The 15,438-nt window shown below is 44.4% G+C and overlaps 2 protein-coding genes and 1 non-coding gene across 4 annotated transcripts; all 3 read right to left on the minus strand.

Annotated features, from left to right (window-relative positions):
* Positions 1 to 320: 320 nt before the first annotated feature.
* Positions 321 to 4,973, minus strand: tex261 (testis expressed 261). The gene is made up of 6 exons (XM_053415977.1): positions 4,779 to 4,973; positions 3,200 to 3,279; positions 2,965 to 3,118; positions 2,779 to 2,846; positions 2,482 to 2,584; positions 321 to 1,568 (listed from the first exon to the last, which is right to left on the minus strand). The coding sequence occupies exons 1-6, from the start codon at positions 4,846 to 4,848 to the stop codon at positions 1,453 to 1,455; spliced, it is 591 nt and encodes a 196-aa protein (XP_053271952.1). The 5' UTR covers positions 4,849 to 4,973; the 3' UTR covers positions 321 to 1,452.
* Positions 1,839 to 1,911, minus strand: trnak-cuu (transfer RNA lysine (anticodon CUU)). Its single transcript has one exon. It is a non-coding gene; the product is annotated as a tRNA-Lys (tRNA).
* A 1,535-nt stretch (positions 4,974 to 6,508) lies between the features above and the next one.
* shtn2 (shootin 2) lies at positions 6,509 to 14,425 on the minus strand. Of its 2 annotated transcripts, none has more exons than XM_053416178.1 (17): positions 14,299 to 14,425; positions 13,259 to 13,308; positions 12,960 to 13,020; positions 12,617 to 12,711; positions 12,325 to 12,502; positions 11,947 to 12,044; positions 11,770 to 11,851; positions 11,424 to 11,518; positions 9,314 to 9,442; positions 9,082 to 9,235; positions 8,627 to 8,783; positions 8,334 to 8,392; positions 7,975 to 8,066; positions 7,618 to 7,638; positions 7,463 to 7,516; positions 7,208 to 7,358; positions 6,509 to 6,830 (listed from the first exon to the last, which is right to left on the minus strand). In XM_053416178.1, the coding sequence occupies exons 1-17, from the start codon at positions 14,330 to 14,332 to the stop codon at positions 6,673 to 6,675; spliced, it is 1,668 nt and encodes a 555-aa protein (XP_053272153.1). In that variant the 5' UTR covers positions 14,333 to 14,425; the 3' UTR covers positions 6,509 to 6,672. The 2 variants fall into 2 exon arrangements, with proteins under 2 accessions (XP_053272153.1, XP_053272152.1); XM_053416177.1 differs by having other exon boundaries at positions 6,509 to 6,854.
* Positions 14,426 to 15,438: the final 1,013 nt, after the last annotated feature.

The following is a 15,438-nucleotide window of genomic DNA, read 5'->3' on the forward strand; positions in this document are numbered from 1 at the left end:
TGCGAGCTGTGGCCTGTCAAATGAAGCAAGGTGTGTGTGTTTGTGTCGTGGTTTTGTCTTGTCCCTTTACTTCATGAAGCACTTCACACCTCAGTGGGGGGTCAAAGTGCACACTTGCCTCAGCGTGCTGCACCCACTGTGACCGGGCCACATGGGACTTGGGTAATTTCAAATAAGTCATTCAAATAAACAGTCTGACACACACATTCTTGGACTTCTATTTCAGTGAGGACACACGGCAGAGATACACACTCGACTGAGTTGCCTCTATTTCACAGGTGTGACGCAAACCTGTGAAAAGAAACATTTAATCTTCCAAATTATTTCAACAAAATCTTTTTATTTTATTTTACAGTTGTGTGTTTTACCAGGCGACAATTAATTCACACTCGAGAAATTGTTAGAAAGAACTTCAGCCTCTTCAATCGAACTTTCCCCAAACCGGTTTGAGCAGCTTCGTCACTGCACAGGTTCGATCTTCAGACGTTTTTCTTCCATTCGTCTTTGACAGCGAGGGTTTATAAAAAAAAAGTCAGTTTGTTAAAGTGGTTTCTTAAAAAATAGTCCAAAAACAGGTGGGGATCTGACACAGTGCGTCGTGTCCGTGGTGAGACGTCCGTGACTTCCTCTCTTGTCGTTCACCGAATTGAAAGTGAAAATGAAACCACCTTCTTTTACACCCTGTTCATCAAAGTGGTGCGACAGGACAGGGCATTTAACTCATGTCATACTTTGCAATAAAAAAAATGTACCTCTACAGATCAGAGGCTGATTCCTTATCAAGTTAACTACAGACTGATCTATGTCACTTTAAGCCAAAGTGCTTCAGCGGCTGATTGGCTGCTTTTATCCTTATTCTCGGGCTTCCCACCAAAACAACAAAACACGGACGTCATTATTAAGACAGGAAACTTTCCCAACGTCCAACCCACCTTCTCAACAGTTGTATTTCATCTCATAAACTATTGTCACCACTACTTTGTGTATCAGCCCTGATGAGCAGCAGGATGTCGTGTCAAGAAGAAAACTGATAATGATTTTTAGATTTGATGTCAGAAATCACAGGTTCTTTGTTGGTTCTTAAACCTGCACATTTATATCCTTTGTACCAAAGATTTAAAAATGGAGTCAAAATAATAAAAGCGATGCGCTAAAGACAAGCTCCCGTCGGCAAAGGTCTCTGGTAGATGTCTTCAGTCCAGACAGAGACAGACAAATGCTGCCTGTGTAAACTCCTTGGTTCGTCCAGCAGAAAACTCTCCTGTGTCCATTGGTCCGTCCTCTTCGTGTCCTCTCTTCCTCTCCCCCCACCCCACCCCCCATTTTGTCCTCTGCTTAGTTGTAGTCCAGTCCAGAAAATGTCTCAGTCGTTCCAGCCTCCCCCTTAATCTCCGACACACACTCTCACACTCACCCCTGACCCCCCGAACCTGCACCCAGAGTCTGAGCTCCTCAGTACATTTTCTGTCGGCTGGGCAGCACTGCCTCCTTGAGGAAAGAGAACACCATGAGGATCCCCGACCTCTTCCCCCTCTTGCCCTTGGTGAAGTAATTGGAAACCACGTCATCTGAAAAGGAAGAAATGGAAACCGTTACTAATTATAAACACGTGTAACCACCGACGTTTGAAATCTGTTTCCAGGTCTGGAAGTTAGGAAATGTAACATGTAAGTAGTTGCTTGTTGTAATGTGAAATATATTAAATCTGTTTGATTTCACACCAAATGAGATTCGGCTTCATTGGCCACGCTTGTGTACATTCACAGGTCAGCTGACTCCAGTTTTACGTTGCAAAAAATAGATCAGAGTGTTCAGGGGACAGAGAGAAAAGGAATCAGCGCCCAACGTGGGGCTCGAACCCACGACCCTGAGATTAAGAGTCTCATGCTCTACCGACTGAGCTAGCCGGGCGGGTGGAACTTCCATAATGAGGAGTTCAATCAGGTAACTAACAGAGTAGACTTTAGCAGTTATATATAACTTTAAAATTGCACTTTCGATACATATAAGAAAGTTGAGAATTGTCTCACTCAATTGAATTCTTATGAATTTTTATGTGGTTTTCCAGGGGCCATGTTTTGTGTAACTACACATGTGTAGCTGAGAGAACGTGGATTCAGTCTGAAATCAACAGTTTTTATGTATCTTCAATAGTTTTAGAACCACAGCCAAACAAACATGACAGATTTGGTTTGGAATCACATTTTTTATCATTATAATTTAGTGTATGAATTCTTACGTTATGGACACAACCTTGTTTTGTGAGGTCATAGTGAGCTCGACCATTTACCAGCTAATTTGAATCACTTCATCCTTAGGTCCTGTACATTTGAGCCACATTTTAAGGATTTCCCTTCATATCGTGCTCTTGAGAATGGGTCAAGCACAACATATAACATAATAATGACTTCCTCTGGTTGCAGCTGTCGCCGGCGCAGAGGCATAATAATGTGTTTCCATGTTCCCTGAAGAGACGCTCACCTCCTTGCTGTACGGTGGACGGCAGCACATTTTCACCCGCTGACAGTGACACGAAGAAGGCGAAGGGGATCACCCAGAGGCAGATGGTGAAGTAGGCCAGCACCTGAGGCCACAAAGGATTAAGTGGAATGTGTTTATATGGAATGATATGTAACAGCAGAGCATTTTTCACCATTTCATATGAAAAAAACAGCTTGTGACTGAGCCGATTAATCTGAATATGTGAAATAGATACACATGATGATACTGGATATGTATAAATCTGAGATGTTAAATGCTGCCCGCTCAAATCCTTACCTCTGAAAATGGGTAATACTCTTGTGCAAAGTACTGGAAGGCCATGTAATGGTTCACCACTATCAACACTGTGGAGTGGAGACACAGGAAACATGGAAGAAGGACAAGAGAGTGAGGAAGCTGTTACGAGTACGTTTGAGGTGATGCTGTTTGCTGTTGCTTTGCTTCTGAGGTTTTCATACTGACCGCAGGAGAGGATGAAGTTGGGGGAGCTCAGCAGGATGTAGGGGAAGGTCTGCAAGAGGCCGAAGTACACCAGGTTGGTGAAAAGGCCCGTTCCCACCATCAGCACTGGGAAGCCGTCAATAATATAGAGGCCTGCCAGCACACCTGTAGAGAACTGGACACAACCACACGCGGAGTGAAGTAGCAGTTTGTGATCAGCCTTAAATACGACATTTGTTAAACTGAACCTACTCACCACAATCATGTATTTTATTATTCGACTGGTGGCTACTGTGTATTCTTCTATTAGTTCTGCCAGGTAGTACAGGCCAGCAGCTGAGGGAGGACAGGGGATGAACAGGAAACAGAAAAATCTCAAAAAAGCAGATAAACAGGATGTATGGTTGGTATCAAAAATGTGCAGAGAATCAATATGTAAGAAAAACAGACCAGGTAGCATCAGTCCCTTCAAAGAGGTCTAAACAAAGAGCACGGGCTCATGGACAGTTTGCATCACACTAAAGCAATCTGAACTTTCCAAAAGACACAGATAGGATGACAGTGGCAGCAAGCCTTAAACTTTCAAAGTCCATGTTTGTCAAACACTATCCCTAAACTTTATTCCTCCTCCCAGCACTTCACAGTTTAACTTTTAAACCAGATAGTGTGATAGTAGATAGTATGCAGTGATAAATGTTAATACGCTGGTAATGAAACGTGCTTTGCAGCCCTTTTCTTGAATTTATTGACAAAAGACAAAGCAAATTTAATGTTGGAATAAAGGAAACAGCCCATTTACAGTCTTATTAATGCACTGGCATTTATTGCACTTGTATAAAGTATTTAATCTCTGATTAATGTTTGACAACTTATCAACCTTCAATAAAAGGTAAAGGTATCACATTACAATGATAACACTTAATGTGTTTTGACCTTTGAGTCACACTCAGCTTAGGAAAGGTTAAAAAGTGAAGTCGATTTAACTGAACGGCCTCAGACTCTTTATTTACTTCTCACACAGTGACGTGACAGCGTCAGGCAGCAGGGGCCACACCTGTCAGCTGCTCAGTTACGTGGACACAGGCTCTCTGCCACGTATCACGCAGACGTTCGGGGGGAAGCGAACCAACAACCTCCCCTGAACCAAACCCACTGTTGAAGCCGGTTTCTCCAAAGCATTTCATTAATGTAAACACACGAACAAACCTCCACGCTCACTTTTAGGAAGCAGTGGCGTTAGCGTGTTAACCTTTGCACCGTGCACACTGCAGCCGGGTGCCACTTTAAATCACTTTGCTGCAGACGATGTGAAACACACACATGTTGTTTGCTGATACAACAACTGACTGACTGGTTTGAATTCTGTAAAACCCGGAGAACCCAATAAAGGGAGGATGAACAGCGCTAGCACCAGTTAGCACACATAACTTCCAGCTCACTAGTTGCCAGTGTCATTTAAAACCTAAAAATGAATTGAATTGTGTAGATTCAACACTAATAAAAGTTCACTGCGAATTGCATTTGTTTGAAAATTAGGTGACGTTGTCATGTTTGATAAGGAAAAGAGATGCAAAACTAGCCAGCTAGCTAAGTAGCTGCTGAGTGTTTATGTGAATTAACTTATTTAAACTTAAGGAAGTTTAACTTTTTACACGTTTATCTCATTAACAACTCATCGAATCAATGCAGAACGAGTTTTTGTTTATTATTGATAAACAGCTGCGATGACGTTTACAGCCGAACCTTCAAAAATGCTAGTTCTGGTCCATTAGCGTTAGCGAGCAGATCTGAGCTAGCACGCTAGCACTCGCAGGGCTTGTCGCCGCTGCACTTACCGATGGCGAGAGTGACGAAGGAGATGTGCACCACCAGCGACAGCCAGCTGAGCAAATAAATAAACCACATCGCTCTGCGCAGGGAGACAACGCACACAGATAAAACAGAAAAAAACACGGACAGCTAGCCGAATGCTAACTGCGCTAACTTCCTCCCTCGGTGGTTCCAGTGGGAGCTGACGAGAGCAGGCAAGAGGGGACATAAGCAGTGCAGGTGTGGAGCAGGCTGCAGCGCCACCGCGGGTTTGGAGCAGAACTGCAGTTGTCTTACGTGTTTCAAAATACGTTGAGTTAGATAAATTCAGGGGGACAGAATAAAATGGATTAAATGTTAGATAGGATTGAAAATAAGAAATTGTATGCTGTAAAAATAAAACTAGTGATAATTTCAAACTTAATTCAATACTGAAAATTATGATTTTTTTTGGGCTTTCCATTCCTGGGATCTGTTATATTGTTTCTAATTTTAACTTCTAATTCTAAACCTAACCCTAAATTCAAGTCTTAACCCTCAAACAGTCCAATGGATTCGTGAGGACCAGCCAAAATGTCCTCACAATGATGGTGTTGAACCAAAATTGGCCCTGATAACTATAGATAGGCACACACACACACACACACACACACACACAAACACACACACTCCTTAAAACAAGTCTTTACCTTAACATGTAATGATTTAAGTCATGAGGACTTCATTTTTGTCCTCATAATGTGACTGTGCAAACAGATGTAGGACCCCACAACATGAGCGATACCCGGACCACACACACACTTGCCATCACGTGCATGAATTCAACAACACGGAGAAGGTTGCGGCCCCACATCATTGTATCTGAAAAGCTCACACCTTTGAGATTGAGGAGGGAAACTATAAAACATGTATGGCGCAGAGTGAAGAGGCAGCGGCTGCGTAAAAGGAGCTAAATAAAGTAAATATATAATGTGAAACAGTGTGAAGACACTAAAATGGTGTCGGAGTCGAGGGTGAGAGTAATCTCATCCCCTTTTCAAATGCTTTTAACAAAGGCACAGAGATAAGATAGCCGGCCCGGTGTGAGGCTGTGTGCGCTCACTCATGCATGCATGCACACACATATACATATATATACAGTATCTGTGTGGAGGTGAGAAAACAAAAGGCGACCCGCTGCATTTAAAGAGACTTTCAGGAGGGAGTCACCTGAGGCTCTTATCTCAGCAACACCTCTGGGCTCTGGGTGTGAGGGCTTTAATGGGCCTTAATAAAATGGCAGCCGCCGTCCGTCTGCTGGATCCAGCTTTAAGAGGCCGACACCTCGGGAGAGAAGTGGCCGAGGTGAGCGTATCCCATTCAAGGGTGTCTTTTTTTAATGGCTCGGGCTATTTTCCACCTGTATTCTCCGGCATTGAAATCCCTGTAACTTGCACTTAGATCAAATATAAACCCAAGCAGCCCAAAAGAATGATGTCGGACATTAACCACGGCTGAGGGAGCTCCATTTCCTTTGACACGCAACAAGTCCCGGCTCTCAGTGGCAGACTTGGGTTAAATGGAAATTGAAAAAAAAGAAGCATTTCTTTGTTTCTCTTTGACCATGAATGTGGGTTTGATGGTTGTTTGCGATGTGCCCCACCCGTCTGGGGCTCCCAGGGGGGTAAAACAAACATCAAGGACGGTTTTCTGACTGTATCTGACCCAGAGGTGAAATTTGCTTTTAACGTTTTTAACAGAAACAAAGACAAACCACTGGTTTCCTTATATTTTATTGCAAGAGATCCGTAAAAGGTTTTTTTTTCAGTGCAAAGAAATGATGTGTTCCTTTAAAGTAACAGTAAAAAAACACACCCTCATAGATCAATAAACACTTCATCTTGTATCAAACACAAATATCCATGTTCCTCTGACTGATTCTCAGTTTTCCTGGACGACGATCAGTGTAGATGCTCGGATGCGAGAGTCTCTCTTCTCCCTGTTCTGCCTCAGCCTCCGGAGCACGGGGGCGCCGCCGCTCTCCTCTGCCCAGGGAACATGTCCTGCTGCTGAGCCACACAGAGCGCCGGGCTGGGGGTCTAATCGAGAGATCAGTGCATCGTCTGATTAGGCACGAAATCCCCCAGAACACACAGAAAAGAACTAGAGGATGAGCTGAACACATGTGACATAACAAAGCACGTTGTACTGGTTATAAATATCACTGAGGCTTTCCCCCTGCAGATCAGAGGAGGGAAAGCCAGGAATTGATCTGATGTTTGTTTTTGATTCTTCTATCTTTTCCTTTTAATGCATTTAAGTGTGTGTGTGTGTGTGTGTGTGTTTGTGTATACTAATGCAAACTAATGGAAACGACCTGGTACGACCCCCCATGTGTGCAGCACTGACCTCAAACCACATTTTTCTCAGATAAACTGTATGAATAAGAGACACGAGACAGGACAGGACCTCATACCTTGTGTTTGGGTCGAGGAGGACGGGTCCTTGTTGTCCCCCATCGCTCTCCTCCTCCTCTGGAGCACCTGCAGCAGCTCCGCCTCCCCCACATTCCGGCTCATTCTCCCCCTGGATGGTTGTCTGCGGTGCTGCTGGAGCTTCATGGTGTCCTGGTGCGTTGGACGGTGAAAGAGGTTTCAGAATGCAGTCGGTGGATCCACCACTTTCAGTAGAATGGTTATTATAGCATAGCTGAAGAAAATTTTATAACTACCAGCATTCCTTTCAACTCCACAACGGCTGATTTTCTGTTTTCACTTCTCTGGTCCTGTGATAAGATTTGAGATATGGAGAAAATGTCAAAGTGGAACAGAATCACATTTATTTCATAACAAAAGCAAAAAGGAAGAAAGGTATAAAGATACTGACCCTCCATGAACTGTCATCCTCCTGTGAGCAGAGAGGGTGAATGGATGGTAGTTATAAAAACATTTTTTATTTGTTACTTTAGATTTTGCTCTTAGTGTAGGTTTTGTAAAGACAAAATCAATGGGCTTCATGCAAGAACTGTTCGTAAGCATTCGACAATTTTCTCATATTTATATGTCATAGGAGTCACGTGAAATTAGTTTTTCACTTGTGAATTGTGCTTTTCAAAAACCCAACCTGTTGCCCCATTAGCTAAAATACGCCCAGTACAGAGTTCTCATTGTGTCAGAGAAATTAAAGATATTAAAGTAAATATGTTCTTGCGTGAAGCCTGAAACAATCAAACAGTTTTTCCACCTGAACTCTTCTCATGGGCTTCAGGACAATTCCTTTTTTTATTCTCTCCATCATTTCGTCCACTGCTCTCGCCTTCAGGTTGGGGGAGGGTGCTGCTTATAAATATTGAAAATAGATACAAATAGATATATTTATTATTAGTTTATTGTTGGTGTATCTGTTCTGCATTTCCTCAAGAATAAACTCATATCTCATATCATCACATTCACATTATTTTTCATAATTTGAGAAAATATCAAGTATGTGATATTTAGGTAAATTCAGTTAAAGATGAGAAACAAGAAGAATGTCTCACTAAAAATAAAAATGAAGAGCAGGCTCCATACGCAGGGAAACAAAAGGGGGAATGAGAAACTCACTGTTTGCAACATCTCTACTGGCTCCATCTTTCCTCCTGCTCCTCAGGAAATGAAGTGAACTAGAGCGAAGAAATCACAGGTGTCAGATTTTCATTTTCAGAGGATTGTTGTTTTATAAATGGATATTTCATTTTACAATGTTAGATACTAAATGACCCATCTCCTGACACATACATGTATTATTTCTAATACTTGAAAAGCCTCTGAAACAGCATCAAAATGAGCAGGTACAACTGAGACTGTCCACTGAAAGTTTCAGTTTAATGTCAGAAGAAGCTCTGAGTTACACGTACTTGTCGACAGCAGTGGGAGGTGGAGGAGGAGGAGGTGGAGGAGGAGGAGGAGGAGGAGGAAGAGGAGGAGGAAGAGGAGGAGGTGCAACAGGGGTGGATTTCACAACTAGTTCATCAGTCATTTTCTCCCTCGTCAGCGTTTCTTGTAACTGTTTCACTGCAGAAGGACGACAGTAAAACAGAATCACAGACTGAGAGAGAGGTTGTCCAGTAAAACATTCCTACAGGACCACGGCTTTTCCATATAGTTTACTGAGTTGATCCTAATCTGAGCAGTGAGATGGAGCTGAGCTGGATTCCCCCCAGCCCTTTTCCAGCAGGTTAAACATGTCTCCATTCAGTAGCTCCTCTAAAGCTTCAATATCTCTAATTTGTGGCCCTTCAACAATCAATCATTGGCTTCTATAATAAAACATGTTTGCTAGGTCAGATGTTCAGAGCCGTTTTCTTTCTACCTTCCTCCTGCAGCTGAGTGACGGTGCTGTTGGCTTCAGACAGCTGAGTGTCCAGAGCCTTCCTCTCCGCCTGCCTCTCCTCCAGCTGCTCCTTCAGGTTCTGCAGCTCCGAGGGGACGCTGCTCTCTCCCCCACCGCTCTCCCTCTCTTTTACCTGGACGAGACAAAAAGGGGACAACATGAAGACACTCCGGATACCCAGGTCTGTCCCTTTCATCAGGTCCACACACACCTGCTCCTGATAGTAGCGCTGGATGTCGCTCAGCGCGGTGCTGATGCTGGAGATCTGCTGGAGCGCCTGGTGGAGCTGCAGGCCGGTTTCTGAGCTCTGGGTTTGGGATGCGTTCTGCTTCTCCAACATCTGAGAAGACATCTGACTTCACCTTCTGACCTCTCAAACACATCGAAACAATTATCTGCTTATGTGGAAACATCAGTGACAGTGAAACACAATAAGAGGAAAGAGGAAGAGAGATCTCAGAGGCTAGTTGTTAACTCCCTCCACCTCCCTCCACCTCCTCCCTCCCCCGTGAGGTCGTCACAATGCAGAGAAGATGTTTTCAAACCGCTGCTCGACTCCACAAAGACTCGGGAGCTTTGTTAGAATAACTCGTCTGCTTCATTGAAGGCTGGGAACAATGCAAACAGGACGATGTGTCAGACAGACAAAGCATCGTTCTTCCTGCTTTATGATAGAGTGGCTCGTCGGGGGAAAATTCAACCTGTAGAGCTTTACCTTGATAAAGTGAAATTAGATTCTATCATCTACGCATTGCTCACAGCACTATAAACAAACCTTTTGTTATGTTTAATGTTGCGTTTATATCTATAGGTAAGTGTGGCTATTGATCAATCAGATGAAAGTAGAAAAAACTGAATTAATCTATAACCCAAGGAAAACAAGAATAAGGTCAGAATTTAAATAAATCCAATAAAATTCTCTTTTACAAATCCAGAAGCAAACACATTTGAAAAATGTTGACTCCAGAATCAACATTCAAAACCTATCATATGTTATATGTGAGCAGTTGTAGTCATTAATCCTCTCTTATTCTCCTAAAGGGCGTGACTCCGGTGAACTCTTGTGCTACTTGGTTCTTTAATCGTCTCTGTGACGGGTCGGAGGAACACTTCTTGGGAACGGGTCCATCATCATCATAAGAGAACAGGAAGTGTGAAAGGAGTGGTTTTCATTTCTGCGTTTCCACCGTGCGCACAAACCCCAAGCAGCCGGTTGGGTGAAGCTCGCTCTCACAACATGCTCGCTGCAAATTACACCACTCTAATCCCTGCTCTCCCTTCAGCAGACACCACTTTTCACACAGCAATTAGTGCAATTATTTAATACATACAAACACACAGTCGCCCAGTCACACACAGCAACACAAAGAGACACACACACACACAGAAAAAGTCCAAATTGTTTCCTGTTTGAGGCCCTGCATCATTATACCACCGCGCATCACAGAGGAGAGGTGTGAATGGTTGGTGTTTTCAAAACACATGAAAACAGACAAATAGTGGTGCATACAAGAGGCATTCAGCGCCGGGGGGGTCTTTTACCATGAATTGAGAGTAAAGGGGCTGAATGGTGTGAACAGTCGGGGGTCCTTTTCACAGGTAAGGACCCCTGCGAGGCGGCCCTTTGTGCGCCTGTCCGGTAAATGGAGGACGCCGCGCACAAAGGCGACAATTGCTATATGCTCGGGCAAAACATAAAGGTGTCAGGCAAAGACAGGTTGTGCTTAAAGACCACTATTCTCCTTCAGCGGCGGTGATGACCGCTAATTATGGCCGAGGGGAGGGGCCAAATGGGAAAAGAGAGAAAGGGCTTCATTAGGGGAGCAGGTGGGGCAGCAGAAAAGTTTGGCTGTGTGTTTGTGTGTGTTTGTGTGCGTCTGTGTGTGTAAGTAAATTGGTGTTTTCCCCGCCTGTGTACGAGTGGGGTTTCAGCTTTTGTCTTTTGTGCGTGAATGCACACACAGGGCGCAAGGATTTGACCAGAGTGTCATCGGTGTGAAAACAGAGAATGGAGCCCCCTTCTCCCGTCCCACCACATCAGCTGCTCCCTGACAGAAGCAGTGTGTGCCCCCACACCTCCTCTCGCCAAACCCCCCCCCCCCCCCCCAGCCCCAGCCCCAGCCCCCTTCCCCCCCAAGTGTCCGTCAGCCGCCCGAAGGTCAGTGCCAACACTCCTGCTCCCTTCCTGTGGCACGACCTGTCACCCCCCACGTCTATAGGTGTGAATGTACGACAAAATGTTTTGTGCCATCTTGAAAACACAAAACCACACACACACACACACACACACGTATATGTATATGCCTGCCATGCAGTCAGACCTGGTGGGCGAAGACTTCAGCGTGCTGCCGGAGGCCCTCCTCCAGCTCCAGTCGCTGAGACATCACATCGAACTCCTCCGTGACAAGCTGGGAGACTGTACACACATACACACACACACACAGACACACACACAAACACACACACACACACACGCACACACACACAAAGAGAGAGAGTGTGTGCAATGTGGTACAGTTGGGGTGGATTCAAGGGGACTGTTGGGCCTTGGCGGGGGTATGAACTCTACTGAGAGCAGTTGTAGTTGTCTTACTTGTTGTTGTTTATGTGAAATATTTATTTGTGGTTGGGATCGTGTACAATAAATAATCAATAACCCGAACTTACCTCGTTTCATTTTATTCATAGTCTTGTTCTTTTTGGTAATTTTCCTCAGGATGGCTTCTTTCTCCTCGACCTCCAGAGCCAGCTGTGAAGACATGTCTGAGGTAAGGAACGCCTGGTCCAAACACACACACACACACACACACACACACACACACGCACACACACACACACACGTACTTGATCCCTGAGTTGATGCTGCTGTTTGATCAGATCCTCTCGCTCCTGCTCCAGCTGCAGCTTCTCGGCCAGCAGACCGTCCACTGACGCCTGCAGCTCTGACAGACACACAAACACACAAAGGAGCTGGTGATCAGATAAAGACACAATCACTGAGCACTTATCACCTTTAACACACAATCAGAACATGACTCGTCAATTCCGGCCGATCGATCAAAACCTGATTCCAACTTTTAAGGGAAACAAACCCTTAAAAGCACCTTGTAATGGTTGTGTTGAAAGTTGTGCCACGATTAATCACATTACAATTATATTTATTATTGATATTGCTTTTTAAAGATCAGGTGAATTCCCATCATGAGTGGTATTTGGACCAACCGGCGATCTTGGCCTGACTGTCCAGCAGCAGCGTCTCCTCGCCGCCGCCGAGATCCACCTCATCGCCGTTAACTGCCGGGTCAGCATCTGGGTCAAAGGTCACGGTTTCAGGCAGCTCGGAGATAAGTGGCATCAGCATCTGGCTCCTCCTCTTCAGGGCTTTGTTCTCCTTGGTCACCTAGGCAACAGAGGAGGTGATGGTGAGCGGGGGGGGGGGGGGACGCTGCTGCTGCTGTTATTTATTTTATTGATATAAAAATGAAGGAAAGGAAGGACACTGGCCGATAGACACCTTTACAGCCAGAACCTCAGCGCTCTCCCTGCACGACCGCTCAATCTGGAACTGCAGCTCCAGAACATTCATCTCTTTCAGGAGCTGATTGGAGACTGGAACCGAAGGGAGGCGGGGTTGTTAGTCAAGGTCGTCGCAGAAAAATACAGAAGACACGAATGAATTGAATGGAAATTGCACATAAAGAAGTTAAAACTCGTTGAAACCTGTATTTTAAAGAACTTCACGTGTGAAAAATCTGAATGTGTGTATTTGTTCGATCTTCCTTTCTTCTGTTAATCTGTGTGATTTTCTATGTGAGTGCCTTTCTGTCTGGGAGTTGGTAACAGATGTGATTTCTCACCTTCCTCCAGCTCAGACAGTCTCTGATTGGCTTCGTCCCGCTGCATCTCCAGGAGCTCACACTAACGACCGACACACACACACGAGAAAGAGATCAGTTCAAAAACTGACAAATCGACAGTCGAGGCTCCACAATCTTTTTTGTTACTTTAAACATTAAGTCTTTTCTCTGATTAAACACTGAAGGTTGGGATGAGTGCTGGCAAGGAGCTGGGTATTTAATGATTCCCGCCACGCTGATTGTCTCTAATGCACATTAGGAAGTGGAAGTCATTTACTGCCTGTCACTATCTGTGATACCTGAATGTCTCCCTCGTCCTCGGAGGATGAATCGCTCTCTCCATCACACTCTGTGGGAAACAAACAGATGCATCCGTCAAACCAGAGAAAGGAGAACACAGAGACTCAGTCAGTGGAAGTCCACAGAAACCTAAGATTCTCATATCCTGTCATGAGAGACTGAAGAGGAACTTCTTCACGAGGCCGTCTGAAGGAGGTCAGCCAGAGGAAAGGGAAATCATGAATAAACTTCCACTTTCTACTTTCACAGCAGTTTCCAGTTTCTACCTTCTCAAGCTACCTGAGAGCTTTGGAGTTCACACGATGCAACTCCACCTCCTCCACCACACAGGCTTGTTGGACGATTCTGAGGCTTATTTTAAAATCTCTTTTTTAAATGAAAACAATCTCCTTTCTCCAGAGGAACGTTTTAGCTCCAGGTCAGAAATCATCTCCATCCGTATAAACTGACCTAAAAACACATGTGACACAAGTATCCAACACACAAACTCTGGGGGCGTAAACAGGAAGCAGATTGTCGACTCGGCCTTTGGTTGCGTAGTAGCAGAAACAAGTTAAGGCCAAGGAACAACAAGGGTGAGAGGTTGTGACTGATGAGAACCAATCAGAGAGCTGCTTCATCGTCTCCGTCCTGCACGTCCACACGAGGACATTAAAACAAGGCCACAGGTCGGATTATATATATATTCTGAAAGTTTCTTCTGTGAAAAGACTTTGATGCTTAAAGTTCCCCCGATAAATGAAACTAATCAATTGAGACTGTTGCTCAATTCTAAAACTATATCAACTAATCAACTAAATAAAGACATTTAGTTGGACAAAGACAAACATTTTAATGTCATACTGAACATTTACATGCAGAGAAACCTGAAACACAAGTATAGGAACAAAAGAGTTGATGAACAACCTCTTCATTATCTTGCTTTGAAGCAGAAATCAGTCCATAACGAACGACCTGACTTATCTAGATACTGAGAAGTCTTTTAGAAACTACAGCAATACATCATGTGACTCAAATAAATGTCTTTATGAAGTCCTACCTGCAGCTGCACAGCCGTCAGCCTGGACCCACATCGTGTCACCTCTCAGCTCCTCACTACACTAAACTTCAGCAGCAAAAGGGAACCTGCTTTCTATGAGTAGCTCTGGTCTTACGCTGAGGGAAGCGAGTGGGAATTTCAGTTTACGCCTTCCCCCACTGCCATGATTTAAAAAAAAAAGGGAACTTATTACTCACATTGGGTAAAAGACAGTTTTGATCGTTGTCTTCTAATGTGGATTTCAAGCTAAATGAGTATCTATGTGTTTCTTTGCTGACGACACCTTACTCTATTGATGTGTGTTTGTTTGGTTTTGCTTTGCTCTTGAAGATGCCAGTGTGAACTCGAAGGGGAGGAGGTGAGTGAACTTTCCCCCCCCCCATTTGTATGTACAGTGGAAAGAGGGAAATGCAGCCTCTGTCCACTCATGTGGTCTCTGAGGGACGACACTGTCTCCGTACGACAAGATCAATGTCACTCAAGCTGCCGGGGCGAAGGCAAAACTGCTTTTATTCCTCTATCAGCATCTGAGCTCAGAGTTCACGACCTCGGAAACATCCCCGACCCGCCATGGGAACCGAATTCTGGGCGATAAATCGAGTAGAGGAAGTCGGGTGGCGGCGGAAATGTTGATGACACACATTCCTCCACGATGAATAATTTAAAAACTTCGAATTTCTCATCCCTCAATCCTGATTTATTCATTGGCCCACCTTCCAGGAGTTGATCTCTGGGAGTACAGCCAGAGCTCGTTCAGAGTTCAGCACCTCTTCCATTTAAGTCGGAGCGATTGATTTGACTCGGAGTTGCTTTTGCTAATTAGTTAGAACGTAAATGAGAAGAGACAGAGTGGCTTTTGTCAAGGAATATTCACCCAAATGGAATAAACCAAACTCATAAGATAGTTTCAATCGTTTAACCGCTGTCTTTTCCAAGCGGAGCCTTATTAGCTACAGTTCTAGAAAGTATAGGAGCATAATATAGGATGTATTCGTGGTTGTAACTGAGGGTTATCGCTGCTTTTATCGTCAATGAAACAGAGTCTAACAATTCTCCAAGGTTGTCGCTTGTGGAATAACTTCAGCCAGATGACGTCCATGTCCACAGGAATTAAAAAAATCTCGGGCGGGTTATGTGATC

The sequence above is a fragment of the Pleuronectes platessa genome, chromosome 23 (assembly GCF_947347685.1).
Source record: "Pleuronectes platessa chromosome 23, fPlePla1.1, whole genome shotgun sequence".
Lineage (NCBI taxonomy): Eukaryota > Metazoa > Chordata > Actinopteri > Pleuronectiformes > Pleuronectidae > Pleuronectes > Pleuronectes platessa.